The sequence below is a fragment of the Alexandromys fortis genome, unplaced genomic scaffold, assembly GCF_014885135.2.
Source record: "Alexandromys fortis isolate MF-2015 unplaced genomic scaffold, M_Fortis_MF-2015_v1.1 scaffold_167, whole genome shotgun sequence".
Classification (NCBI taxonomy): Eukaryota; Metazoa; Chordata; class Mammalia; order Rodentia; family Cricetidae; genus Alexandromys; species Alexandromys fortis.
Window position 1 is genome coordinate 1,603,982 of NW_026068050.1, and position 27,244 is coordinate 1,631,225.

The 27,244-nt window shown below is 38.3% G+C and overlaps 1 protein-coding gene across 1 annotated transcript in view; it reads left to right on the top strand.

Annotated features, from left to right (window-relative positions):
* The window catches only part of Etfa (electron transfer flavoprotein subunit alpha), a 54,154-nt gene that overhangs the window by 5,504 nt on the left and 21,406 nt on the right, over window positions 1-27,244 (top strand). Inside the window, exons 2-9 of the mRNA XM_050119432.1 lie at window positions 3,294-3,440; window positions 5,599-5,680; window positions 5,780-5,862; window positions 12,007-12,106; window positions 13,224-13,334; window positions 13,951-14,052; window positions 15,582-15,650; window positions 18,221-18,303. Of these exons, the coding sequence (XP_049975389.1) occupies window positions 3,294-3,440; window positions 5,599-5,680; window positions 5,780-5,862; window positions 12,007-12,106; window positions 13,224-13,334; window positions 13,951-14,052; window positions 15,582-15,650; window positions 18,221-18,303 (777 nt within the window). The remainder of the gene's footprint in view (window positions 1-3,293; window positions 3,441-5,598; window positions 5,681-5,779; window positions 5,863-12,006; window positions 12,107-13,223; window positions 13,335-13,950; window positions 14,053-15,581; window positions 15,651-18,220; window positions 18,304-27,244) is intronic.

Consider the following 27,244-nt stretch of genomic DNA (forward strand, 5'->3'; position numbering starts at 1 on the left):
AACTGTTTAATTGAGGAGGGAGATAACCCTGAAAGTGGTGGCAGCATCCTATGGGCTGAGGTTCTAAGTAGAATAAACGGAAACGGGAGAAAGCCACTTGAGCACCAGCATCCATTTCTCTGTGCTGTTCCAGCAAGGAATCCCAGCAGCATGCTCCACTACTGTGAATTCTGCCATATTCCCCTGCCCTGATGAGCTCTGCCTTAAGCCAGAGCCAGAGCAAATCCTTTCGTTAAGTTGCTTATTACCAAGTTGCAGCAGTGAGAATAGTAACTAATAGTGATTAACTCACAGGTGATCCAGGAATTGTTGCTTTTCAGGTTTCAGATACTTTGGGAAACCTTTTTAGTCTCAGCATTCATTAAGGCCACTTATGTGCCAGGCACAAAAGTAGATACTGAATTCATAGTGGAAAGCAAGATAGACCTAGTCCCTGCCTGTTTGTTGAAATCTGGAGATCTGTGCTGCTAATCACATTAAGTGTGATCAGTGGAGGAAGAGTGAATGGGTATTTGGGGAGCATAAAATCCTTTGGGGAAAGTCTGAAAGTGTATTGCAGTCCTAGTAAACCTCAGTTTGCTAAGTTTATTACATGATAATAAAATGATGGTTTTTTATAATTTTATTATTTGTGGTGCTGGGAATGTTAGGCAAGTGTTCTACCACTGAACTTTATACCCACACTCTTTCTACTTTTTACTTTGAGATAGGTTCTCACTTTGTTGCCGAGGCTGGCCTTGAATTTGTGATCTTCCTGTTTTAGACTCATTAGGAGCTGAGATTCCAGGGCCGTACCACCCAGCTAGATTTTTCTTAGGTTAAAAATGTAGGCCATTGAGATGACGCAGTGGGTACAGGTGCTTGCCATCAAGCCTGATAGTCTGTGTTTTGATGGGTCCCTGGAACCCACATGGTAGAGAGAACTAACCTCCTTTGGTTATACTCTGACCTCCATATGCTTACTGTGGTATGTGTGTGCGTGCATGCACACACAAGGTAAATACTTGGGCTGGAGAGATGCCTTAGTGGTTAAGAGTATTGGAGTTCCAAGCACCCATGTAGCAGCTCACAGCTATCCATAACTCCAGTTCTAGAGGATCTTATAGATTCCTCTGAGTTCTGTGGGTTTCAGATGGTACCCATACATACATACATGCAAACAAAACATTCATACACATAAAATAAATAAATGTAAAAATAAAATGTTCTTTTTTTAGTGTTGTTTGTTTTAAATCAACGACCTCACCATTGTTTTGATCCTGTTCATGTCATATATGCTAATTGTTTTATTTTTAATATGGTGTTTCTGAGGCTGAAATAGAAACAAAATATCTGTCACATTAATTTGATTATTTAAAACTTTAAAAAAACATGTGAAACTGGGTGTGGTGGCACACTCCTTTTAATCTCTGCATTTGGGAGACAGTGGCTCTCTTGTGAATTTGAGGCTAGCCTGGTCTACATAGTGACTAGCCAGGGCTACATAAGAGAAACCCTCAAATAAATAAATAATAAATGAAACGTGGATTCCTTATAGAATAGTGTGTAACATACTGAAGAGGTCCTGGGACTCAGGTGAAAGTCCTAGCATACCAGGGCATATTCTAAAAAGGCAAATCTACAGCCCCATTCTTTAGTTTCCAGATCTCAGCGTCCTTACTGGTTGTTAGGGCTCCCCTGCATGTTGCTGCCTCTGACCAATAATGTAGTTCAGCTTAACATTGTGAAATCTTGTCTCAAAACAACACAAAACTTCAAGAAATCAAGGTATCATTTTTCTTCCTTTTCCTTTGAGTAGACAAAAAAGGAAGAAAAGGAGAAGAAATGCCATCTGCTGGTACCACTGAGTGTCCTCTGGCATTATGTCCTCTTCCCTAATTCTCGGGGTAGTGTGAAATCTTTTAAGCATAGGAATTATTCTTACTAATTTTTTTCTTGTTTTTGAAAATGCCCTGAACGATTTTGAAAATGACCATGAACTGTGTTTTGGTGGTGGTTTGGTAGTCTGTGCTAGATAGGACTAGATAGGAGTTCATCTCACTGGTGCCCTTTTCATTCCAAAGCATATTTAAACAGTTGAAAACCCAGCAAAATTGCAGCTAGTGTCATCTTTAAAACTTTTTAAAAGTGCATCTTTTGGTGGGAGAAACACGCACATGCCACAGTATACATATGGAGGTCATAAGACCATTGTGGGAATCAGTTCTCTCCTTCTACCGTGTGAGTCCTTGGGGTAGAACTCAGGACCTTGGGCATAAGGCAAGTGCCTTTACCCAGTAAGCCATCGCCAACCTTTTTGTCATTTTTAAAAACAGATTTCTATTTTCAGTTACTTTGATATTAAATGCTTCCCCCACCCAAATATCTTAGTAGGAGTTCTTTTTTATGTAACTGAGTATAATTGATGATAGAATTTGTCTAATTCCTAGCTTGACAGGTAATATATTGTGTTTAAGAATTTTAAATATAGGTCTATAGAAGTTATTTATTGGACATAGTGGGAAAATTGTTTTGATGTAAGTTTTTTTTTTTAAGACACTTACATTTTGAGCCAGGTAGGTGGCAGTAGCCCATGCCAGTAATCCTAGCCAGCACTTAGGCAGAGACAGGCAGATCTCAGAGTTCGAGGCCAGTCTGGTCTACAGAGAGTTCCAGGATGGCCAGGGCTATACAGAGAAGCTCTGTCTTGAAAAACTAAAAAAGGAAGGAATGAGGAAACTAACCGTCTTAAAATTTGTTTTGCTGCAATGAAACACCATGACCAAAAAGCAAGTTAGGGAGGAAAGGGAGGCTTACAGTGCTATATTGCTGCTCATCATCAAAGGAAGTCAGGATAGGAACTCAAACAGCACAGGAACCCAGAGGCATGAGCTGAGGCCATGGTAGGGTGTTGCTTACTGGCTTGTTCAGCCTGCTTTCTTACAGAACCCAAGACCACCAGCCCAGGAATAGAACTATCCACAGTGGACTGGGCCCTCCTCTGTCAATAACTAATTTTAAAAAATGCCTTATAGTCAGATCTTACAAGGCATTTTTCTCAATTAGGGTTCCTTCTTTTCAGATAATTCTAGTTTGTATGTCAAGTTGACATAAGACTAGCTGGCACAAAACACATTTGCATTTTGGGTTTTGTTAGGTAAAGGTAGATAGAGTTTAATTTATGTCATCGAAGAAGTACTTTATTAATACGCTTACAAAACTGAACATTGCATACAAAAATATTTTCCTTAAAGCCTACCTTCATAACAGTTATTTTGAAAGACTACAATAATGTTTTTCTCCTTTCCTTTTAGGCCTCACTGCTCCGATTTCAGAGTACCTTGGTAATAGCTGAGCATGCAAATGACTCTCTAGCCCCCATTACTCTAAATACCATCACTGCAGCTGGACGTCTTGGGGGTGAAGTGTCCTGTTTAGTAGCTGGAACCAAATGTGACAAGGTGAGAGATTTTTAAGGTCAGCCATAGCATATATAATCTCCATCAGGAGACAGTGAAAGATGGCAACAGAGAATTATGCCGAGGACCATAGCCCAAGCTGGTCTCTAATCCTCATTAAATGGTCAACCTCACAAGTATTACTTGTGTAGAAATAGAACCAAAAGGTTTTCTCACGAAACATTTTATCTTTCAAAATGAGGTAGAGTGCTCTTGATTTAGTTGTGCTGACTGGCACCATCCTGTGCCATCAGGCACCAAGTAGAATGGTAGCATCTGAGTCCCCTTAGAGGTTAATAGCTGATCCCTTTTGTACTGATGAATATACTTGTTAATTGCTTCTAATTCCCAAAAGTGGTAAATCTAGACGAAGTATCGAGTGCTCAGTAACTGGCAGAAGAATTCAGATCTAAGTTCCATTCTCCTCAAATTACAGCTGATGTTGGTTTTGTTGTGGTTGTTAAGTAACAGCTTTGGAAAGTTTATTCTGTACTATGTTTGCAGGATCTGTGCCCTTGGGCTATTGTGTAGACAAGTACCTGTTAAGACTCACAAAGATTTAGCTGCCAGTTCTCCACCATATCAGAGTTGCCAAGTGTGTGACTGGGGCTTGGCCCTCACGGAAAAGTAAATGTAGAAAGAGAATGTTTCTTTTTAGCAGATTATATATTTTACTAAATAAAGCATTTGGTAATGCAGGTTCAAAATGCTAATGTCACTTCTAATTCCTTGCATAAACTTGGTATTTAAAAGACTATTCAGCAGGTTTCAGGTTATAGATTTCTTTATCACATTCCTCTTGATGATCATTGAATATTTTTCTTTCTTTCTTTTTTTTTTTTTTTTTTTTTGTTGTTGTTTTTTGAGATAGGGCTTCTCTGTGTAGCTCTAGCTGTCCTGGAACTTGCTCTGTAGACCAGGCTGTTCTCAAATGCATAGATCTGCCTGCCTTTGCCTCCCAAGTCTTGGGTTTAAAGGTGTGCGCCACCACCTCCCAGCTGCTTATTGAGTTATTGAGTATTATATAGTTCCTGTTTACAATGTCTGATGATAGGGTTAAGCAAACCCTTTTTTTAATTACTAGACATTTAATCAGTTGCAGTCTTATATATGTCATGTTTTTATTCTTAAAAAAATGCCTAATAGTGTAGACAGATTTTAGTTTTATATTGTTTTCTTTAGCTATTAATCATAAACAGAAGGTGATTATTCTGTGTAGTACTGAAGTTTTGACAGTAAAAAATTATTTCAATGGGAAATTCTGTTCCACGTTATATACTGGCTGCTGTGTAGCAACTTTGGAATTAAGTGGGTTTCTTAATTGGAAATTTTTTGAAGCTGGAGATGCTAAACTCCGATGCATCTCTTTGTAAGACAGTGTAACTGTGCTGATCAATGCCTGGCCCAGCAGGTTCTTCACTGCATCCTTCTTTCAGTGAATATTGCAGAGCCGTATAGTCTATGGAAGAGGGCTGAAGGCACAACCCTGTGCCCATTCATTAGTGAATTAGCAAGTGGAAGACAGTAATGGCAGATGAGACTGATAAGCAGAAACCACTCATATTAAAGTTACTTTAAAGGGAGAATGCTAATTGCCTTCTGTATAGGGAAAATCAGAGTAATCAGAGCTTTCTCAGAAGCCCTTCCTGATTCCAAACAGGAAAAATGAGAAGTTAAACAAGAAAATACTTTACTTTGTTATAGATAAGTATCTGTGTATAGGCAGAAACTCCATCTTAACAGTGGCAGTAATTGAAGATTTCTTTCTATTACTTGGAATTGTTAATCTTAGTCTCAGGAGAAATTATTGCCAAATGAAGTGCAATCAGCATTAAACAAGTATGATGCTGAAGTTCTGCCTTCACTTCTAGTAGGTTCTGACCTTACTATACAGAGAAAATCTTATTTTACCTCTCTCTTTCTCCTCTCCCTTCATTTTCTTTTTTTCCTTTGGATTTGTGAGAGTGGACATTATTCTACCCTACAGTTCTATAGAATTTGTGATCCTACTACCTCATCCTCCCAGATGCTGGGTACCACATAAAGTTTCTGTAGGGCATTTTCTTATTTAGTGATTGGTTAGGGGAGGATTGGGCCTTGCATGAGCTTTGAAACCTCAAAGCCACCTCCATCAGTACTGAAATTGTCCTTTTTATCACAGGTGGTCCAAGATCTCTGTAAAGTAGCTGGTGTAGCGAAGGTTCTAGTGGCCCAGCATGATGCCTACAAAGGCCTCCTTCCAGGTGAGGTGTTCCAGTGGAAAATGTAGCGACTGTTATGTTTGAATATGTGATCATAAAAATAGCACGAAATGTGTTTTACCAAATGTGTTTAATTCTCAGAGGAACTGACACCATTGATTTTGGAAACTCAGAAGCAGTTCAATTACACACACATCTGTGCTGGAGCATCCGCTTTTGGAAAGGTGAGAAGTGGAGTCTGACCTCACTGAACAGGATAGCTTTCGCTGGGCCAGAAATATAGTAGACTTTGTTTAGATAGTCCGTCCTGACTTGGTCATACCTAGGGGAGTACGGCTAACATTTACATATATTCTTTCAAGATTTTATCCAATTTTCTGTTAAAATGTCGTTTCCAGATCTTTAAATTTTGTCACAGACTAACTATTCTTGCAGGATTTTGTCATAATTTATTAAACCTTTCACTTCTAGGTTTTCTAATTTGGCCTGGATAATGCTATTATTAAATTGATTTCTGTGCATGTGTTTGTAGATGTTATGTTTAGTTACTCATCCAAAGAGATGATTTACTTGAATGTCTGATAGATACAATACGAAATCTGTCTAATCAAAGGATTTGGGAATGACTCTGTTATGGTTGGAATATCCTTAAAGACAGCTATAATCTGATCATTGTAGTACTAGGAGCGGCGGGGCCGCCCGCATGGCTAGCTTATGCCCAAAATAATTACACGGAAACTGTATTCTTTTAAACACTGCCTGGCCCGTTATCTGTAGCCTCTTACTGGCTAGCTCTTACATATTAATCTAACCCATTTCTAATAATCTGTGTAGCCCACGAGGTGGCTTACCAGAGAAGATCTTAACCTGCATCTGTCTGGAGTGGGAGAATCATGGCGACTCCTCGACTCAGCTTCTTTCTCCCAACCTCTGTTCTGTTTACTCCGCCTACCTATGTTCTAACCAATAAAATGGGCCAAGGCAGTTTCTTTATTAGTCAACGACCTTCCTCCATCAGATCACGTGTACTGTGATAAAACACCCTGACAAAGTAACTTTAAGGGAGAAAAGGCAGGGTACAGCCCATCATGGCAGGGAGTCACAGTGTCAGGGACTTGAGACAACTGGTCATATTACATCCACACATCCACAGTCTCATACACAATTCAAGACCAAAAACCAGGGAATGGGTGTTACCCATAGTGGACTGGGTCTTCCCACACCAATTAATGTAATCAAGGAAGAGCCCTTCCCAGGTAATTCTAAATTGTGTCAAGATGACAATTAGAAGTAACCATTACAAATGAGTAGTGCCGATCTATATCAAGGGAACATGGAACAAAGGGCAGTGAGGATAGGGTGTACTTTAGAGAGAGAGTGTTGGCCTACTTGCATGGAACCCCAAGAGTTCAATTCCCCACCAGTTCCCTTTTTTTAAATTCTGTTTTGTTTTCATTTAAAAAATGTATGCATGTTTTGCCTACATGTATGTCTGTGTACCATGTAGGTGTAGTATCCATAGAGGTCAGAAAAGAATATCAAATACCCTAGGACTGGAGTTACAGACACTTGTGATGGTTTGAATGAGAATGCCCCTGTAAGTTCATATATTTGAATACTTGGTCTTCAGTTGGAGGAACTGTTTAGGAAGAATTAGGAGGTGTGGCTTTGATGAAGGAGGTATGTCACTGGGGGCAAGCTTTGAGGTTTTAGTAAGCCCACACCATTCTCAGTTAGTATTTTCTGCCTTGTGCTTGTGAAAGGAGACATGAGCTCTCAACTTCAGCGCCATGCTGGCCTATCTGTTGCCATGTTCCCCACCATGATAGTCATGGTCTCCTACCCTCTGGAACCATGAACCCCAAATCAAATGCTTTTTAAAACAAGTTGCCTTGGTCATGGTGTTTCATCATGGCAGTAGAAAAGTAACTAAAGCAATTGTGAACTGCCTTGTGAGTGCTAGGAATTGAACCTGGGTCCTCTGGAAGAGCAGCCAGTGCTTACCTATAATTTTAGAAGTCCAGGTGGTGGAGACAGTAGGCGTGCATTCAGTGCTTGCCTGAGAAACTTAGTAAGACTTTGTCTCAAAATAAAAAGTAAAAGAGAAGGCTAGAGAGATGGCTCAGCAGGTAAGAGCACTTGCTTTGCAAGAATGAGGGCCTGAGTTCAAGTCCCCAGCACTCACATAAGGGAATGGCTGCATGTGCCTATAACTTCAACACTGGAGGCTGGTTACAGGAGAATACTGTGAGCTTGCTGGAAAACCAGCCTAACTCAAATAGTCAGTTTCTGATTCAGTGAGCGACCTTGCCTCAAAGCAATGAGATGGAGAACTATAAAGGAAGATTCTGCTTTGGCCACCTATACATTTGACACTATGTACATGCACCACATACACATGCACACATGTATGCATGTACACACACACAAGGAATAGAAGCTGATTTGGAGATAGAACCCTTGACTACCCATTCATGTGCACGAGGCTCCAGGTTCAGTCTTCAGTACAGGAAAGTTAACTACACAGATAACCTCATAGTAGAAAGTTGGATATAATATAGAAGTATGAAGAACAAGGATGTAACTCTGTCCTTGATATTTTTAGCTTACTCTTTCCTATTTCAGGAGTGTACCTTACTAATGGCCTCTTTCTGTTGTCTTTAAATTGTGCACGTACATACATATTGTTTTGTGGCTAGGAGTTTTTGCTTAATATATTCTTGAAAATATTAGTTCATAATGTATCTGTCTCTCTGACTGCATAGCATTCCATATTAGTCAAGGTCAGCAGGTTGTTTTCAGTCACTTGCTGCAAGGAAGACATCCTTGTACATACATCTTTGTATGCCTTTGCTGGCATATCTTTAAAATAGAGTTCAAGAAGTGAAATAGCTGAGTTTAAAGACAGTGCTTTAAACATTGTTGATAGATATTGTTAAATTGCCGACACATGGTATTATAAATTTTAACACCTCCCTCCTCAGAATTGATGGATGAGTCTTTGTGGATCATCCTGTCTCTGAGAATACTGTTTCTGTTCTGGTGGTTTAATTTTGAGTTTAGTTGATGAGAGTTCATCTACGAGACTATGAGCCCAAGAAACAGTGTTTGCTGTGTTTTAATTCCCAAGTTCTATGACCCTGGCCCTGACTTCTCTGTAGTGACAGATGAGAGCTTGACAATAAGAGTCACAAAAGAGATGCTGGTGCTCTAGCCTACAAATGCAAATGAGATCAGGAAAAGTCCATAGGAGAAATGCCACAGGGAGACTATAAGTAGATCTGCGAAAAACCTGTGAATTGTGTTTATTATTTTTTGTCACTGTGAAAGGAAAACTGAGCAGTGTAGACTAAGACTGCTCTTTGGTTCCCTGACTGCACAGCTCCGAATAGTCACACAGCTCCTATATTAATTATAACACTGTTTGGTCAACAGCTTAGGTGTCTTTCTAGCTAGTTATTATGTCTTAAATTAACCCATTTCTGTTAATCTATATATCACCACAAAACTGTGGCCTACTGGTAAGGTTCTGGCATCTTTCTCTTTCGGCAGCTATATGGCGTCTGCCTGATTCCACTTACTCTCTCTCTCTCTTTCTTTTTCTTTCTGTTTAGGTTTTCTGCCTAGCTCTGTTCTGCCCTGCCATAGGCCAAAACTGCTTCTTTATTAACCAGTGGTAATTAAACATATTCACAGCATACAAAGGGGAATCAGCAGAGCAAAATGAGGAGGAATGTATTTTGGTTCATGGTTTCAATCACTTCCTCCTATCACTTTGGCCCTGTGGCGAGCCCTCCTGGTCGTGACTCATGGTGGAAGTACATGAGAAGACATAGTTGCTAATCTCATAGTAGAGAGAAGGGAAAGGGAGAAAAACAGGAGTGAGCATTTCAGTATCTCCTTTGAGGTTCACTGCCAGCTATCGTGCCCTAGGTCTTACCTCCTAAAGGGTCTGATATGTAGCAGCTGTAAAGGCTGGCAACCAAGCTTTCAAAACATGGCTTGTCAAAAATATTCAACCTCCTTCACCAGAAAGAAAATTCAAATTAAAACTTGAGGTTACAGCCATGTGTGGTAGTGTACACCTTTAATCCCAGCACTTGGGAGGCAGAAGCAGGTGGATCTTTCTGTTTGAGGCCAGTTTGGTCTACAAAGTGAGTTCCAGGACAACTAGGGCTGCACAGAGAAACCCTGCCTCGGAAAACCACAAACAAACAAAAACAAAACCTTGAGGTTCCACTTCATCCACATCAAGGTGGGCATCATTAAGAAAATAAAGGACAGAGAGTTCTGATGAGGATATAGGAAAAGAGGAGACTTTATTTACTGCAGGTGGGAGTGTAAACTAGTAAAGCCTTTATGGAAATCAAGTTTCTCAAAGAATTAAAAAGAAAATGACCATATGACCCAGGTGTATCACTCCTGGACTTATACCCAAAGAACTCTATAGCCACCACAGAGGTACTTGCACTTCTTACTGGTATGTTTTTCACCGCAGCAAGGAAATAACTGCCTATGTCTATCAGCGTATAAATGGATACAGAAAATGTACATACACAGCTGTAAAAAACTGAAAATTTCAGGAAAATGGATGGATCTGGAAGTTCTTATATTGAGATGAGCCAGACTCAGAAAGACAAATACAGCACACTCTCTCTGGCATGTAGTTCCTAGCTTTTAATGTTTATATGTGCATATATAAGTGTACAGGTCATATGAAATGAAAGTAGAGAGGGGACCCCAAGAGGAAAGAAGGGGTATTTAAGAAGTTGGGGGGATGTAGAGCTCATTAAGGTGAACGTGGGAAAGGAGATCCCTGGAGGTATAAGGCTAGTGGAAATAGGGATGCGGGAAGGGAAGAAGAGGAAAATCCACAGAAGCAAGAACACTGACATTGGTTAGTATTTTTAGTAGTCAAGGCCAGCATTCTTTTTTGTTTGTTTGTTTGTTTTTGTTTTTGTTTTTCAAGACAGGGGTTCTCTGTAGCTTTGGAGCCTGTCCTGGAACTAGCTCTTGTAGACCAGGCTGGCCTCGAACTCCCGTAGATCTGCCTGCCTCTGCCTCCCAAGTGCTGGGATTAAAGGCGTGCACCACGACTGTCAGGCAAGGCCAGCATTCTTTATTCATGGTTGAAAGAGGATTGCTGTTTAGTGCAGGTATGACAAAATGAAAATTAGAATTTTTTTCCTTCAGAAACTAGCAGTCATGAAGCTGGTTCTGTCAGTGCTTGTAGTTACTTTATAGAAAGTATGAAGTCGCTGAGTAGAAACAGGACAGGAACACGATAAGACACAACCTACCTTCAGGGTACTTAGAACCCTAGTTAGGGGTTATCCAACATGTATGTTAAAAATGGTTTTACAACAGAAATTCATGCTACTCACAGCTAATATATTGTAATTGTGTGTGCATGTGGGAGAGTCCCGAATGAGGGGTAGGGACGATAAGTTTGGGAGACTCTGTACAGAACAGAGAGTGCTTGTTGTATTATCTTGAAAGCACGCTTGTCAGAAGCAGTGTCATGAAACAGGAAGTACCACTGACTGAGCTCTGTAGAGGTCAGCATTTCTAATTGTGTGATAAAAGGCAGTGCTTCACTTTTAAAATTTCTTATATTATCTAAAAGAACCTCAGTCCAGAAACATGGAAATTCAGTCTTCACAAAGTGACTCTCTTCTGCTTTAGAGCCCTAGAGCCTTAGTGCAATTTTAACTAGACATGTGGAAACTCCCTTTCCCTCATTATATTGCAACTAGACACAAGGAGATTTTAACCTGCTTAAGGACACTGGCTACTGAGAGCAAAGTTATGTGTGTGTTTACTTAACTGTTATGTACCTGTGTCAGCAAGAGCATGTGTGCTTGTTTCTGTTGCTCACATGATGTTTGACACTCAGGCTGCTGTGATTGATTCATTTGTGCAACATGAACTCGACAGAGTTTGAAATGTCGGCTGAAAGTTTTTCTTTCATATCTTATAGTAAATATATACATTCTTTTCCAGTATTTTACTCTTATGATTTTTTTTCTCTTCCTCTTGTTTAAATTCAGGGATCCATAACTGTCACATCTTGTACTTAATATTTATTAGGGCAGTAGATCTCATAATTTATCAGATTGAATCAGCTTATTACTGTAAATCTTGTACAACTCTTAACATGGAGTAATGGTAGGCACTTAATTTTAAAGATTACCTCAAAAACTGGACTTCATGTCCCATGTTCAAAGACATGTGTGAAGTATAAAATATTTGAATTTGAATTAAAATTTCTACAATCACTTTCCTTTAAAGGAAATTAGAAGATACCATTGTTGATCATTGTATTAATCAGCTTGCATTTTTGTAGCTCACTACTCTTTTTCTTTTAGAACCTTTTGCCCAGAGTAGCAGCCAAACTTGATGTTGCCCCAGTTTCTGACATCATTGAGATCAAGTCACCTGATACATTTGTGAGAACTATCTATGCAGGTAGGTCCCAAGGAAGATAATTAATCAACATGCTGTTTTTGGGGGTGGGGGAGGATACAGTCTTAAAAAGAGATTTGGAAACAAATCATTTGATTAAATGAACTATCTTAAAGGTTTCTGAGAAATGCTTTAGTTCAAAATTGCTACTATAGCATGACATGGCATTCCATTCGATTTATCCTGTGCGTGGTGCTTTTATACTGGCCTTTGAGTTTATGGAGTGAGATTTCCCCTGAGTGGTTAATAGAGATTAAGCTTGCCATCCAATATGTATGTATGTATGTATGTATGTATGTATTTTAAAATTTTAGTTAAGATGTAATTATATCACTTCTCCCCTCCAACCTCTCCTTGTGTCATTCCCCTTTACTCTTAAATTGATGGCGTTTTTTTCTTTGTTATACACATAGGCATTAATATGTAAATACAGCCTGGTGGGTCTGTTTAGTTTAGATGTGTGTATGTGATTTCAGGGCTGGCTACTTTGCATTGGATAGACAGTTGTATTGGATGAGCAGTGAAAGGGCCCACCCCTGGGAGAGTCTAGTTCTCCCTCTCTTACTAGTCATTAGTTGCCTGTAGTTCTTTGTCTAGGAGTGGGACCTGTAAGGTTTCCCCTTTCCACTGTTGCTATGGTCCTTTTTCAGTTCTTGTTTAAGTAGCTATATTTTGTAAGTAGTACCTGGAAAGGCAAAATCTTCTTTTTAAAATAGTTTTCTTTTTCTTTTTTTTTCTTTTTTCTTTTTTTTTTTTTTTTGGTTTTTCGAGACAGGGTTTCTCTGTGGCTTTGGAGCCTGTCCTGGAACTAGCTCTTGTAGACCAGGCTGGTCTCGAACTCAGATCCGCCTGCCTCTGCCTCCGGAGTGCTGGGATTAAAGGCGTGCGCCACCATCATCTCCGTCTTTGCTTTCAGTTCTACGTGCATTAAAAGACATTCAGAGTATAGGTAGTCGTGAAGCTCTTCACTGTTGTGCTCTTTTCTTATATACAAGAGACATAGGAAACAATTATTTTTTGTTGTCCATGATTATTTTTTGCCTCATCTTCATAAAGTAAATTCTGAGCCTGAGAGGAATACTTTTGTTCTTCCTTCTTTATAATAAAATTTATGTTTCAGGAAATGCATTATGTACAGTGAAGTGTGATGAGAAAGTGAAGGTGTTTTCTGTTCGAGGAACATCTTTTGAAGCCGCAGCAACAAGTGGAGGTAGTGCCAGTTCAGAAAAGGGTAAGTATTCATTTGAGCCTTTTGATAGCTTGGCATTTCTTATTTCTTCAGTCTGTAGATTATATTAGAAATAAGAGACAACCTCTGATTTAATTTCTAGTACAAAGTAAAAATTCAGCTGACTCATATCCCAAGGTTGTATAAATAATTATAATTTATGTCTGTTTCACTTCCTCTTGGTACAAGAAAATAATTTCTTTGGTAGATTGAAAGAGTAGGAGAGAAGATCAATTAAGATAATCTGTTATGCTTGTATTAGGACTTTTACGTTCATTATTGTTTCTTCATGTGGTATTTGAGTGAGTCAATATAATAGAAGAATGTAATAATAGTAAAAATAGGGGTGGCATTTTAACATGTCTGGCATCTTATTTGAACACTTGAGAGAATGGGTTATTTTGGTTTTTGTAGATAAACTTAGGAGAAGTAAATGATTTCCCAAAAGAATCTTGTCTTCTTAAACCTTTATAATTAAAGAAAATGAAATTGGGACCATGAAAATATGTATACTTAAATTTCCTAGAATTGGATGTTTATTTGTTGGTCTTAAAAATAATTATCACCATATGACTTGAAGTCATTCTCATTTTTAAATTTTATTTATCAACGTATGCAGCACCAAGTTCTTCGCCAGTGGGAATTTCAGAGTGGCTTGATCAGAAATTGACGAAAAGTGATCGACCAGAACTAACAGGTGCCAAAGTGGTGGTTTCTGGTGGTAAGTGAAATATAATTTAAAAGATGGCATAAGCTATACACTACAGACTTCATTTAAAAAACATAATCTTTTATTTAGTTTTTGGTGGTGCTGGGGATGGAACCCAGGGTCTTGCACATTGTAGGCAAGCTCTACACTACTGAGCTGAATCTGTAGTCTGGGTCTGTCCGTCCGTCCTTCCGTCCTTCCTTCCGTCCTTCCTTCCTTCCTTCCTTCCTTCCTTCCTTCCTTCCTTCCTTCCTTCCTTCCTTCCTTCCTCTGTAGTCTGGAGCATCTAGTCCATCCGTCCGTCCTTCCTTCCTTTCAATTGTGGGTTTTTTTTTAAACTTTTATTTATTTTTATATTGTGTCCATTGGTGTTTTGCCATGGGTGTTACATCCCCTGGAACTGAGTTACAGACAGTTGTGAGCTGCCATGTGGGTGCTGGGAATTGAACCTGGGTCCTCTGGAAGAGCAGTTAGTGCTCTTACCACTGAGTCATCTCTCCAGCCCTTTACTTTTTCTTTCCAAATGTCAGAAGTTGTTAAGTTGTAAGTATTAGTCATATTTTACTAGAAATATAAAAATATGACCATAATACAGAACTTGGGCTTCCTGGCACACATCTGTTGATGGCATCTGTGGAACAGGGTTCAAATCTCAGTCCACACCTCTGCCACGTGGTGTTTTTGTTTTACACAAATCTGTGGGGTTTGTTTGTTTTGTTTGTTTTGACTTTTAAATGACATTTGATCGGCTTTTGGGCTGTGGAAAAAGTGATTGGAATCTCGAAGTTGTGTGTAAATCGCCTGCTCCATTTTACTTTCAAGGACTTTCAAGGGTAAACAAGTCTCTGTGAATGACACTTGGGGAGCCCTTCACAGTGAATGTCAAGGCCTGACTTACTTCTTTTTGTGTATTATGCTTCTTTATAGTTTGTTGACTGAGTTTTTGAGAAAATAATGATGTGATTTTAAATTTTTTTCAAATTAAACATTAAACAAAGTAGTTAATGTTCCTAACAGCCATCTATTGCTCCAGTGGTATTTAGAGGGAACAATTTAATATTTTTCAAAGATGTCTGTGTGTTTATTGTTTTGTACATTCAGGAAATATCTGTTGTATGGGACTGATACATTTCCATTTCCTGAAGAAATAAAAACAAAAAAGAATATGTTTGCTCTTAAGGAGTTTGAAATCTAGCAGGAACTTTGAGTCGGTCATGCAGGGAATATTTGCCAGGTACTAGTAAGAGTTTTCCAATACCACAGATAGAGCAGTGACCTAGAGAGCAGTGGTTCTTGCATCTTGGACTTAAAGTGTTTCCATTATAGTGGAGAAACGGCAAACATCACAGTGTTCTCTTTATGTAGTTAATTAACTGCAATGCTGAATGTTTCGTAGATATCAGGAAAGGCTTTGTAAAGGAGGTGGTAGTACGCTTAATTGGGCAGTTTGTAATATGGGCATTCAGTTTAGCATATAAAATGGCAAACATTTTGCAGAGTCCAACATGTATATACCTAATTTTTTTTTCTTTTTTAATGAGGTCGGGGCTTGAAGAGTGGAGAGAACTTTAAGCTACTGTATGATCTGGCAGATCAACTGCATGCTGCAGGTAAAGGCATCTTCCTTTGTAGCATGATGTTTTCTTTTTTGCTGGAGATATTTATATATATATATATGTATATGTATATATATCTCTTTATATATGTAGATCCTCCAAACCTTCAGGTTATTTTGCTTTCTATGGTTTTCAGTTTTTCTTTCATTTATTTATGACTCAGCTTTATTGTTTAACTTTATTATCATTTATCAGTTATACAAAATAATATTTGGTTGTGGCATTTCTATTCATTTTTATGTTTATAACATATCTTGGTCATATTTTCCCTGATTACTTATTTCTTTTCTGCCTTCCTCTTTTTTCCTCTTCTTCTTTCCATGTCTTTATTTTTTTAAAATCTAGATTCTACATGAGAGAAAACATAAGATACTTGCTTTTCTGACTTATATGGCTTTTCATGATTTGATGTCCTGACCATTAAATCATTCTTTCTGAAGTAGTCTTCTTAGTCCTCCAGTAAATGCTGAAACATCCTGAGGACTTGCTGGCCAGTTAGCCTAGCCAAATGCTGTACTCCAGGATCAGTGAAAAGACCATTTCTCAAAAAATGAAATGGAGAGGGGCTGGAGAGATGGCTCTACAGTTAAGGAACACTAGCTGCTCTTCCAGAGGACTTGAGGTCAATTCCCAGCACCCACATAGAAGATTCACAACCATCTGTAACTCTAGTTCCAGAAGATCCAATGCCGTCTCTGGTATCTATGGGCACTACACAGAAGTAGTGCACAGGCATATGTGCAGACAAAATACCCAGACACATAAAACAAAGATAAAAGATAAAGCTAAAACTTACACACACACAAATGGTGGAGAGCGATAGAGAAAGGTACTCAGAGTCAACCTGTCTTTTATATACACATACACTTGTGCACACACATGCTCTACAAATACCTGGGTACACACAAAATACTTCTAAAAAGAGAAAACAGTTGATAAACTCCAAGGAGAAATAGATGAATCTACTGGCAGTTTAATGAGTCTATCAGAAATGTATAGGAAAAAAAACAGGGAAACTTAGTTGAACTCAACTGATAGCTGGATTGAATTAACATCTATTGATGTCTTTGTTGCACATCAGCAAATTCTCAAGCTGATAGGAGCATTCAGCAAGGAACACCACATTTGGGACCATAAAACGCCTTCATAAATTTAAAGGAATAGGGATCATATGATGTCTGTTCTTAGACCACAGTAAGCTTGAGCTAGACGTTATAAATGAAATATAGCTAGAAAATCCCAAGACACATGGAGCATGTTTCTATGTAACATGAGTAAAGGAAGACATCTCAAGAGAAATATTTTGAACTGAATGAAGAAAGTGTATGGTACAATGAAAGCAGTGCTCTGGCTGGGATGGGGGAGTGTTCTAGTACTGGGAATTAAGCTGAGGGCCTCTCACATGTTAGGCAGGTGTACCACCGTTGAGCTGTGTCCACATGCTCCCATCTTAATTTGTTTGTTTTTATATTTCAAATCTTTGAGACAGTCTCACTACCTTGCCCATGCTAGCTAGCCTCGTGATCCTTTTGCCCCAGCCTTCCATGTAGCTAGGAGTACAGACCTGTACCAACAGGATAAGTTCTTATAGGGAAATTTATAGTATTAAATATGTATTAAAAGGAAAGATGATCTAAGTTTAATCATCTGAGATTCTATCCTAAGAAACCAGAACAAGAATACATTAATGCGACAGTACACAGAAGAAATACTTTAGTTCCTTTCTTCATTCTCTCCAGAACGGGTGGTTCTGCCCCCAAAACAGATCTCCTTGTGGATAGGAAAACAGTTACATTTTTATTTGTTAATTTAATATGAGATACTTGTGTTAAATGTGACTTTATCTGATCATAAGAGGTAATGATATTATACAGCATTTCTTTAAAAATCATGAAGTTAGTATATAAAGGAACATTGTATGATATTTCCTGAGTAGATTATAATGTGAAGTTTATGGATGATTTTTTCATAAAAGTAAATATCAGAAGCCAGCCAAATTGAGGAATTGAAATTTGTGCCTGGAGTGGTGATCTAAGCCTTTAAACCCAGCACTCACGAAGCAGAGACAGGAGGATTCTCTGCATTCAAGGTCAGCGTGGTCTAAATAGTGAGTTCCAGGACAGCCAGGACTACATAGAAGACCCTGTCTCAAAAAGGGGGTGGGGTGGAGAGATGACTCAGCAGTTAAGAGCACTAGCTGTTCTTTCAGAGGACCTAGGTTCAATTCTTAGCACATACACATGGCAGCTCAGAACTGTCCAGACCAGTTCTAGAGATCCAACACCCTCACACAGGCTTATATACATACAATCAATCAATAAAATATTTAAAAATAAATTTAAGAGAAGGAAAAGAAATTTGTGGAATTTTTTTCTTGAAAAATGCACTTGTATTTAGTGTTTAGAATTCTTAAACAGTTATAGGATTTCTTTTTCAACAGTGAGTTCTTTATACAATAATTTCTGATTATATAATATATTAGGGTGCTGCTTTGTGGTTGTTGGTGACTATCTCACTAGCTGAATGATAGAGCTTGAAAATAATGGCATTTCCTCCCCTTTTAGTTGGTGCTTCCCGTGCTGCTGTTGATGCTGGCTTTGTTCCCAATGACATGCAAGTTGGTCAGACAGGAAAAATAGTAGCGCCAGTAAGTATTGCAATAAAATATGCCCTGCAGAGTTCTGTGGGGACCAGCACTGTGTGTATTTGTTGGACAATAATTTCAGTGATTTATATCTTACTCAATGATCCTATACAGCTAGCCATTATGATGGTGAATGTGTCCTTACAACGACTGGAGGTTTTTTGGTCTTATTAAAATGCTTAGCAGTTTTAAAATTAGGAATTATTTTGCAAAAAGATGTAAAGCAGTATGAGGTCATAATGCATGTTATGTATATGTATTTGTATGTGTGGTGTGGTAGAGCTACTAGGACTCTGTACATGTTGGCAAATGCTATTCCACTGAGCTACATCCCTAACTTAGTTTTTTATTGATTTTGAAATTTACATTGATAATGTTGTTCATAAAGTCTTTTAAGCATAAAAACAGGACAATTAGCCTATTTTAGTTAGACTTTTGTCATTAGAAGCTACAAATGACAATTATAGTCTTGTATGATCCTGAGAACCTAGTTTAGTTCAATATTTTTATCTATTTACATAAATTTCAGGACATTTTGATTTCTTCTGCTAGAATTTTCCTTTTTGCCAAGATGATGAGACAAAAATTCCAGGCTGGGCAAAAGCTCCAACAGTCTTCTTGCTTTAGCTTCCCAAGTGCTGAGATTTCAGGCTTAAGCCACCACGCCTAGCCAGGCAGCATATTCTAAAAATCTTTGCAAAACCTTAAAGGGGAGATGTAGGAAAAGTTGAATCTTTTGCAACATCTCTTGACAATTCATATTTCCTAAGTAAAATCATTTTTCAACTAGTTTACATTTATATTGCATGAGGAAAATATTTTTATGTTGAATCATGTTTATTAAACTCTCTTAGTACCCTAGTCTTTAAGATGATGACTTCAAAATAGTCATCCCTTTTTTAAATTTTTCATACAAAATATTTTGAACATGTTCCCTCTCTCCCAACATCTGCCAACTCTTTTTTTTTGTCTAACTTTTTAAAATTGATATTTATTGAGCGCCACATTTTTCTCTGCTCCCCTCCCTGCCTTGCCCCTTCCTCCTCCAACCCTCCCCCAATGTCCCCCTGCTCCCAATTTACTCAGGAGATCTTGTCTTTTTTTACTTCCCATGTAGATTAGATCTATGTTAGTCTCCCTTAGTGTCCTCATTATTGTCTAAGTTCTCTGGGATTGTGGTTTGTAGGCTGGTTTTCTTTGCTTTATGTTTAAAAACCACCTATGAGTGAGTACATATGATAATTGTCTTTTTGTGTCTGGGTTACCTCGCTCAAAATAATGTTTTCTAGCTCCATCCATTTTCCTGCAAAATTGAAGATGTCGGGGGTTTTTTGTTTGTTTGTTTGTTTGTTTGTTTGTTTTGTTTTTGCTGTGTAGTACTCCATTGGGTAAATGTACCACATTTTCCTTATCCATTCTTCAGTTGAGGGGCATTTAGGTTGTTTCCAGGTTCTGGCTGTGAAAAGCAAAGCTGCTATGAACATAGTTGAGCATATGTCTTTGTGACGCTATTGAGCATCCTTTGAATATATACCCAAAGGTGGTATTACTGGGTCCTGAGGAAGGTTGCTTCCTAATTTTCTGAGAAATTGCCGCAGTGACGTCCAGAGGGGTTGTACCAGCTTGCATTCCTACCAGCAATGCAGAAGTGTAGTTCTCTTATTTCTCTGTTCATTTTTTTTTGTCTGATTGACCTGTCCAGTGGTGAGAGGGGAGTGTGTGTTGTTTAATGTATTTTTAAGCTTTAGAAGTGTTTCTTTTACATATGAGGGTGCCCTTGTATTTGTGGCATAGATGTTCAGTATTGAGATTTCTTCCCAATGGGTTTTTCCCTGTGACTAATATGAAATGACCTTCTTTGTCTCTTTTGACTGATTTTAGCTTGAAGTCAATTGTGTTAGACATTAGGATAGCTACACCCGCTTGTTTCTTAGGTCCATTTGCTTGGTATATTTTTTCGCAACCCTTTACTCTGAGACAATGTCTGTCTTGGAGGTTGAGGTGTGTTTCTTGTATGCATAAGAAGGATGGATTCTGTTTTTGTATCCAGTCTGTTAGCCTGTGCCATTTTATAGATGATTTGAGTCCATTTACATTAAGGGTTATTAATGACCAGCGATTGCTATCTCCTGTTAATTTATTTTTCATTGTTGGTGATGTTAATTTGTGAGTTTTCCCCTTTGGGATTTGCTGCTATGAGACGATCAATTGTCTGTGTTTTTGTTGGTGTAGCCATCTTCCTTGGGTTGGAGTTTTCCTTCTAGTATCTTGTGTAGGACTGGGTTTGTGGCTAAATATTGGTGAAATCTAGTTTTGTCATGGAGTATCTTGTTTTGTCCTTCTATGGTGATTGAAAGTTTTACTGGGTATAGTAGTCTGGGCTGGCATCCGGGTCTCTTAATGTCTGCATAATGCTTGACCACGACCTTCTGGCTTTCATTGTCTCCAATGAGAAGTCAGGTGTAATTCTGATAGGTCTATCTTTATATGTTACTTGGCCTTTTTCCTTTGCAGCTCTTAATATTCTTTCTTTACTCTGTAGGTTTAGTGTTTTGATTATTATGTGGCGATAGGACTTTTTTTTTTTTTGGATCCAGTGTATTTGGTGTTCTGTAAGCTTCTTGTATCTTCATAGGCATATCTTTCTATAGGTTGGGAAAGTTTTCTTCTAAGATTTATTAAATAAATTTTTGTGCCTTTGTTGAGTTGAACTTCTCCTTCTTCTATACCTGTTATTCTAAGATTTTGCCTTTTCATGGTGTCCCATATTTCCTGGATATTTTAAGTTAAGCTTTTGTTAGATTTAATGTTCTCTTTAACTGATGAGTCTATTTTCTCTATTGTATCTTCAGCGTTTGAAATTCCCTCTTCCATCTCTTGTACACCTGCCAACTCTTTAAGGCTTATCTTTGAAGCTTATTTTGAAATATTATTTTGTTCCTCTAAATTTGGATTATTTATCTTTTTATTGTCTCTTTCTGGAACTTCTTTATATAGTTTGTATACAAATTATTTTTCAGATATGTACTGTGAGTTTTTTTCCAATGCTAGGACTTTCCTATTTTTCTTTTGATGTCAGAATGAACATGAAAGTTCAATGAAGCAATCTTTCTTCTTCGGTTAATATATTTTGTGTTACTTAGCTTACTTGAAGTCAGAGAAGATCTCAGTACTGAATATAGGCACTAAAACTATTCATAAATTAAGTCAAAGCACTGTGTGACTGACTTGCTTGTCATACCACATTAGTCTGGCTGTGGAAGTAGATTTATTGAGCAGATGAGCTGGAGCCTTCCCTGACATTTAATTAGGTGTGGCACACATATTTTTTGTGGAAATCTTGCGTGTACAGTTTTATGTGAGTAGACACATTCAGGCTTGAATTCATAAAAGATCAACAGCTTCCTAATCAAAACTATTTTATAAGAAATTCAGTGTATACCCCGAAGTAGCAGGCAGACTTACTGTGACAGAAAGAGGGCATTCATAGTTATTAAACAGGAGTGCAGGTAATGGCTGGTGGCATCCATTCTTGTATTGGAAACAAGTTTCATATAACCAGCTTTATTCAGCATTACTCTTAAAGAACTATTGAATTTTGCTCATAAGGAGAGTAAACATTAAATGCTTTGAAGACTTTAACATAGCTCATACAACTCTTCAGAGAATTCTAATGTATTAACTGTGTAATTGAGCACTGTGTTAGTTCCTTTTCTTGTCGCTGCGACAAATACCAGACAAAAAGCAGCTGAAAGAAGGGTGATTTTGGTTCTCAGTTTATGGGTACAGTCCATTGTAATGAGGAAGACATGACAAGAGCTTAATAAGATCACCCAGAATCCAGTCAGGAAACAGTGAATACTGATGCTTAGCTCACTTCTTTTCATTCTGCGGGGACCTTGGCACATGATAGTATCACCCATGTTCAGGATGGGTCTTCCTGCCCAGCTAAGCCTTTCTGGAAATATCCTCAAAAGTACTCACAGAGGCGTGTTTTTGTCCAGTGGTGATTTTAAGTTGATAATGACGAGTGGCCACTACAGGCATAGATGTATATTTACACACACACACACACACACACACACACACACACACACATATCATGGTTCTAAAACCTTTTTGGGGAAACAATTTGCAAGTATAGAACAAAACATTTTGTGTGTGTGTGTGACCATTTAAGAGTAAGTTGCTGAGATGATGCCATTCCAGTCCTACATAACCATAATGCCATCTATCAAATAAAAATATTAATATGAACACATAATGCCATGTAGTCATAAGACTCCATTTGAATTTTTCTTACTACTTCATTAATGTCCTTTATAGCAAATGGTACTGGTTTAAAATCATCTTTTATATATCTGTCATTCTTTCAGTCCTCATTTCTCAATCTCACTTCACATCATGAGGAACTTCAGGATTATAGGGCAACTTGTAGGGAGATGTTTCTTTCCCAGTAGCCACTGAGGCTTATATTAATTTTAAATGCTCTGACAATAGCTCAAGCTTGTTACTAACTAGCTCTTACAGCTTAAATTAACCCATTTCTACTAATCTATGTGGCTTTACCTGTCCTCCAGCATGTCTTGCTCCCTCTGTGACTCCTGGCAGCTCCATTGACTCCGCCCTTCTTTCAGCATTCTCAGTTTGGCTGTCCCACCTGTAGCAACTCTTATATTACTGGCCATCTAGGTATTTTTTTTACAGTGTTTATTGAAATCTTTTACTTTTATTAATTGAATTGCTTGTTTCTATTACTGATTTATGGAAGTTTTTAAAAGAAATTCAAGTAGTGAGTTTCTTGTTTATTTTCTCCACGTCTATGGTGTGCCTATTTATTTTTCTAATATGATCTTTAGTTGAGGAACTTCTTAGATCTTTCTCATTTGCTGCAAGCGCTCATCATGAATGGAATTTCTATGCAAAGTCTTTAATTCTCCCTCATGGTTTTCTCTTCTCTGGAACTTTCCCCACACTTCCAGCTAGTGTGGCAGTCACCTATCTTCTGTGTATTTTCTTCAACCAGTAAGACCTCTGGTCTTTATTTAAAAAGCCTCATTTCTGATTGGCCTGTGGAGAAATTGCAGATACCCCAGGTGAAAAGGGGAAAGTATGCTGGACTCATGTCTGCATACTTCCCTCCCCTACAAAATTTGGACTCCACAAATTCTACCTGTCAGTGTTGATATCCGGCATTTAAACGGTTGCTATCCATATTTGATCCTGGTTTGTAGTTGTTTTAGCAGGATGATATGAGCTGTTTCCTTAGGGCCATAAGGAGACCCGAGGCCCAGGATTTGAATGTATAATTGTTTTACTTTATGTGCTCGCTGTGTAAAGTTGGGTTATTATCACCCTAAATAATAGCTTTATTAATGTTACTTAATATTGCATTAGGGTTTTTTTTCAGCCATATCCTACTATTGGCAAGAATTACACTTGTAAACATCCAAAAACTCTGCACACCTCCACCCTTTTGAATTGTGTGCTATTGAATCCATCTCTACTAATACTAGTGCAGCATTCTTTGTTTTTAACAAAGCAATTTATTTATTCCTTTTTAATGGGGCCATTTTGCCTCTTTTGAACACTTCAAGGCTTACTTATTTTCTCATTTTGTTGTTAAAATATCCAGTATTTTGACTTATTAGCACTTGTAACAACTTTGAAAAGCATCACCACTGTTTTTTCTAATGGTAAGGAGCTAAAAGTTCCGTGCTTCAAGTAATGGAACATATAAAGTCAATTTTGTTGTCTGTACAAGAATAATTGGTTTGCTTTTTATTATTAATTTGAGAAAGTATATACTACCCAAAATAGACATTAAATTTAGTTACATGGCATTTTTGTCACTCACAATAATTTACACAGTGTGAAACAGTTCCCAGTATCCTTATGACCTCACAGTCTTGCAAGATATAGATCCCTGCCCCCAGTCAGAGTCCACTGGCTAGTTCACAGCTTACTGTTGTGACAGTGATCACTTTTTATTTCTAATTAACTTTTGATATAAAAATATAATGCAATGTACATGTGTGTACATGCATGCATATATTTTTCTCCGTTTTACATTAAGTAACGTAGATTTTTGCTCCTAAATACTTCGGTGCATAATTTTTTCAGACTGATATATTCTCATCTGAAGTACAGTTACATTTATTTTTTTCTATATTTATTACTTTGTGCATGTGGTCCATTTGTATACTTAGGTATCAGGAGTCTTCCTCTATTATTCTCCACCTTATTTTTTAAATTTATTTATTTTACGGGTGTGGGTGTTTTGCCTGTATGTATGTATGTGTACCACATGCACGCCTGGTGCTTCAGAGGCCAGAAGATGACACTGGATCTCCTCAGACTGGAGTTACAGACTGTTGTGAGCTGTCAGGTGGCTGTGGAGAATGAAGCTGGGTCCTCCAGACGTGCAGCCAGTGCTCTTCCCTGCTGTGCTGTCTCCAGCTCAGCTCTAGTACAGTTGTATTCCATACTCCCATTTTGTTTGTGTTTTTATTCTAATTTTCCGTATTTTAAAGATTTATGTATTTTGTATGTATGGGATCTTTGGAAGAGCAGCCCGTGCCTTTAACTGATGGACCATCTCTCTAGCCCCCAATTTTCAGTGTTTTAACATTCCAATTTTATCATTTATCTTCACATTCATTACTAATTCTGATCCCCCAGTACAGAATCTACTTTTGGGTCAAGTCATACATCCATTGTTGTGCTTCTTTTGGTTTTTTTGAGACAGGGTTTTTTCTGTGTTTTTTCAGGGTTTTTCCTGGCTGTCCTGGAACTCACTTTATAAACAGGTTGGCTTCGCCTGCCTCTTCTTCCTGAGTGCTGGGATTAAAGGTGTGCACCACCACCGCTCGGCCCATTGCTGTGCCTCTTTTGATGTGGGAGTGATTTCTTATTAATAAAGAAACTGCCTAGGCCCCTTGATAAGGCCCACCCTTAGGTGGGTGGAGAAAACAGAGGAGAATGCTGGGAGAAGGAGGCTTGGTGAAGGAGTCGCCATGATTCTCCCGCTCCAGACAGACGCAGGTTAAGATCCTCCCTGGTAAGCCAGCTCGTGGGCTACACAGAATATTAGAAATGGGTTAGAACAATATGTAAGAGCTAGCCAATAAGAAGCTGGAACTAGCCGGGCCAGGCAGTGTTTGAAAGAATACAGTTTCCGTGTAATTATTTCGGGCATAACCTAGCCATGCGGGCGGCCGGGTGCTGGGGACGCAGCCCCGCCGCTCCTAATTCAACACTCTTTAGTCATTGGTTTCTTGGTTGTGGTGAACAGTAGAGCTTGGTTATTTGGCTTCAATCTTAGTCTTTCTCAGTATCCATGCTCCTACTCCCTACCACCTATCTATGACAGGCAAGCTTTTCTAATCTCTTTGTGGTAGGCGGCACTTTAAATGGTTTTGAGCAAGTTCAGGTGGCAGATGAAGATTGGAAAACTATGTGGCCATCTCTAGACATGAGATACAACTTTGGCATTAGACTTTCTAGAAGCCAGTTCATATTAGGAAACAAGATGAGTGCTCTGATTTACAGGGTCCCAAAAGTAAAACAGACTAATTGTACATGAGGAGTATCATTTGGCCTGGTATCAAGATCAGAGAGACATATCCCTTGAGTCCATATAAAGAAGACACTATTGATTGACATCCTCAATAATATCTTTACTATAAATAGGACCGTAGTTTTATAGCATTGTTTTTATGATGACCCTCAGGGTGGGCCAATTGCATAGTAAGTGCATTTCTAAGGGAGACAAAAACCATTTGGTTTTTGGTTTTGTGTCTGCTATTCAGTCTTATGGTAAAACTGCAGGCTGGCAATTAGGTTTTCAGACTCTTCTTCAAATAAATTTTATTAGAAAGAATGGAACTGAAGTCAGGTGAATGTATGGAGGATGATTGTAGCCTAGAGCACAGGGTAAAGACTGCCTATTTGGGACAGAAAGCAAACTTAATGTACTTGCTATAAAAGCAAAAACCATACAGAACAAAGCCCAAGCTTATTTGCATGTGTCAGAAAACACTCTTCTTTCTTTGTTTGATGTTAATATTGTACCTGCTCTCTAGAGCTCATCATCCTGCCTCCTTAGGAACAGTCCCACTGGCTACCCACTTCCCCTGGGCCCAGTGTCTTTCCTCTGCTTACTCCTTCTCTGTAATTTTAAAAAGAAAACTCTATTTACCTGGCAGCCTCTTTCCTCCCTTTCTCATCTCACAAGGCTAAGTTTGAAATGTTGTTTACACTTGCTCTATTTGCTTTGCTTGCCATTATTTTCATCAAAAATTATGTATATTTATATAAATATACATAATAGTGAAATAACACCCAATTTAAGAAGAAGTGTTATAGCTGGGTGGATCTCTCAGTTCAAGTCCAGCGTGGTCTACAAAGTGAGTTCTAGGATAGCTGGGGCTACACAGAAAAACCTTATCTTGAACCCTCCCCACCAAAAAAGAAGCAGTGTTATATTATTAAAAGTCCCATGAACCTTTTTTTGAATGTATAGTCTTCTCCTCAAAAGTAACTGTCATCCTAAACTTGATTATTGTTCTGATACATTTCATTTTCATGTTTACTATGTTTGTGCAAATCTCTAAACAGTGTATGGCTGAACTTTTCAATTTGAGTCCTATATAAAGCTAGATAGAGTGGTATTTGTCTATAATTTCAGCACTCAGGAAGATGAGGCAGGAGATTCACCATGAGTAGTTTGATGCCAGCATAGGATATAACGCAGAATTCTGACTAGGAAAAAGGAAGGGAGAGAGGAAGGAAACCAGTTTGAGTGCTATGTATGAGTCTCAAGTGTTCCAGCGACCGATCTTGTCAGCCTTTGAATTGTAGACAGTATGACCAACTTTGTTCATTTACTGAAGTGTAACATACTGTGTTATCATGATCTGTATCTTGTGACCTAAAAATATTG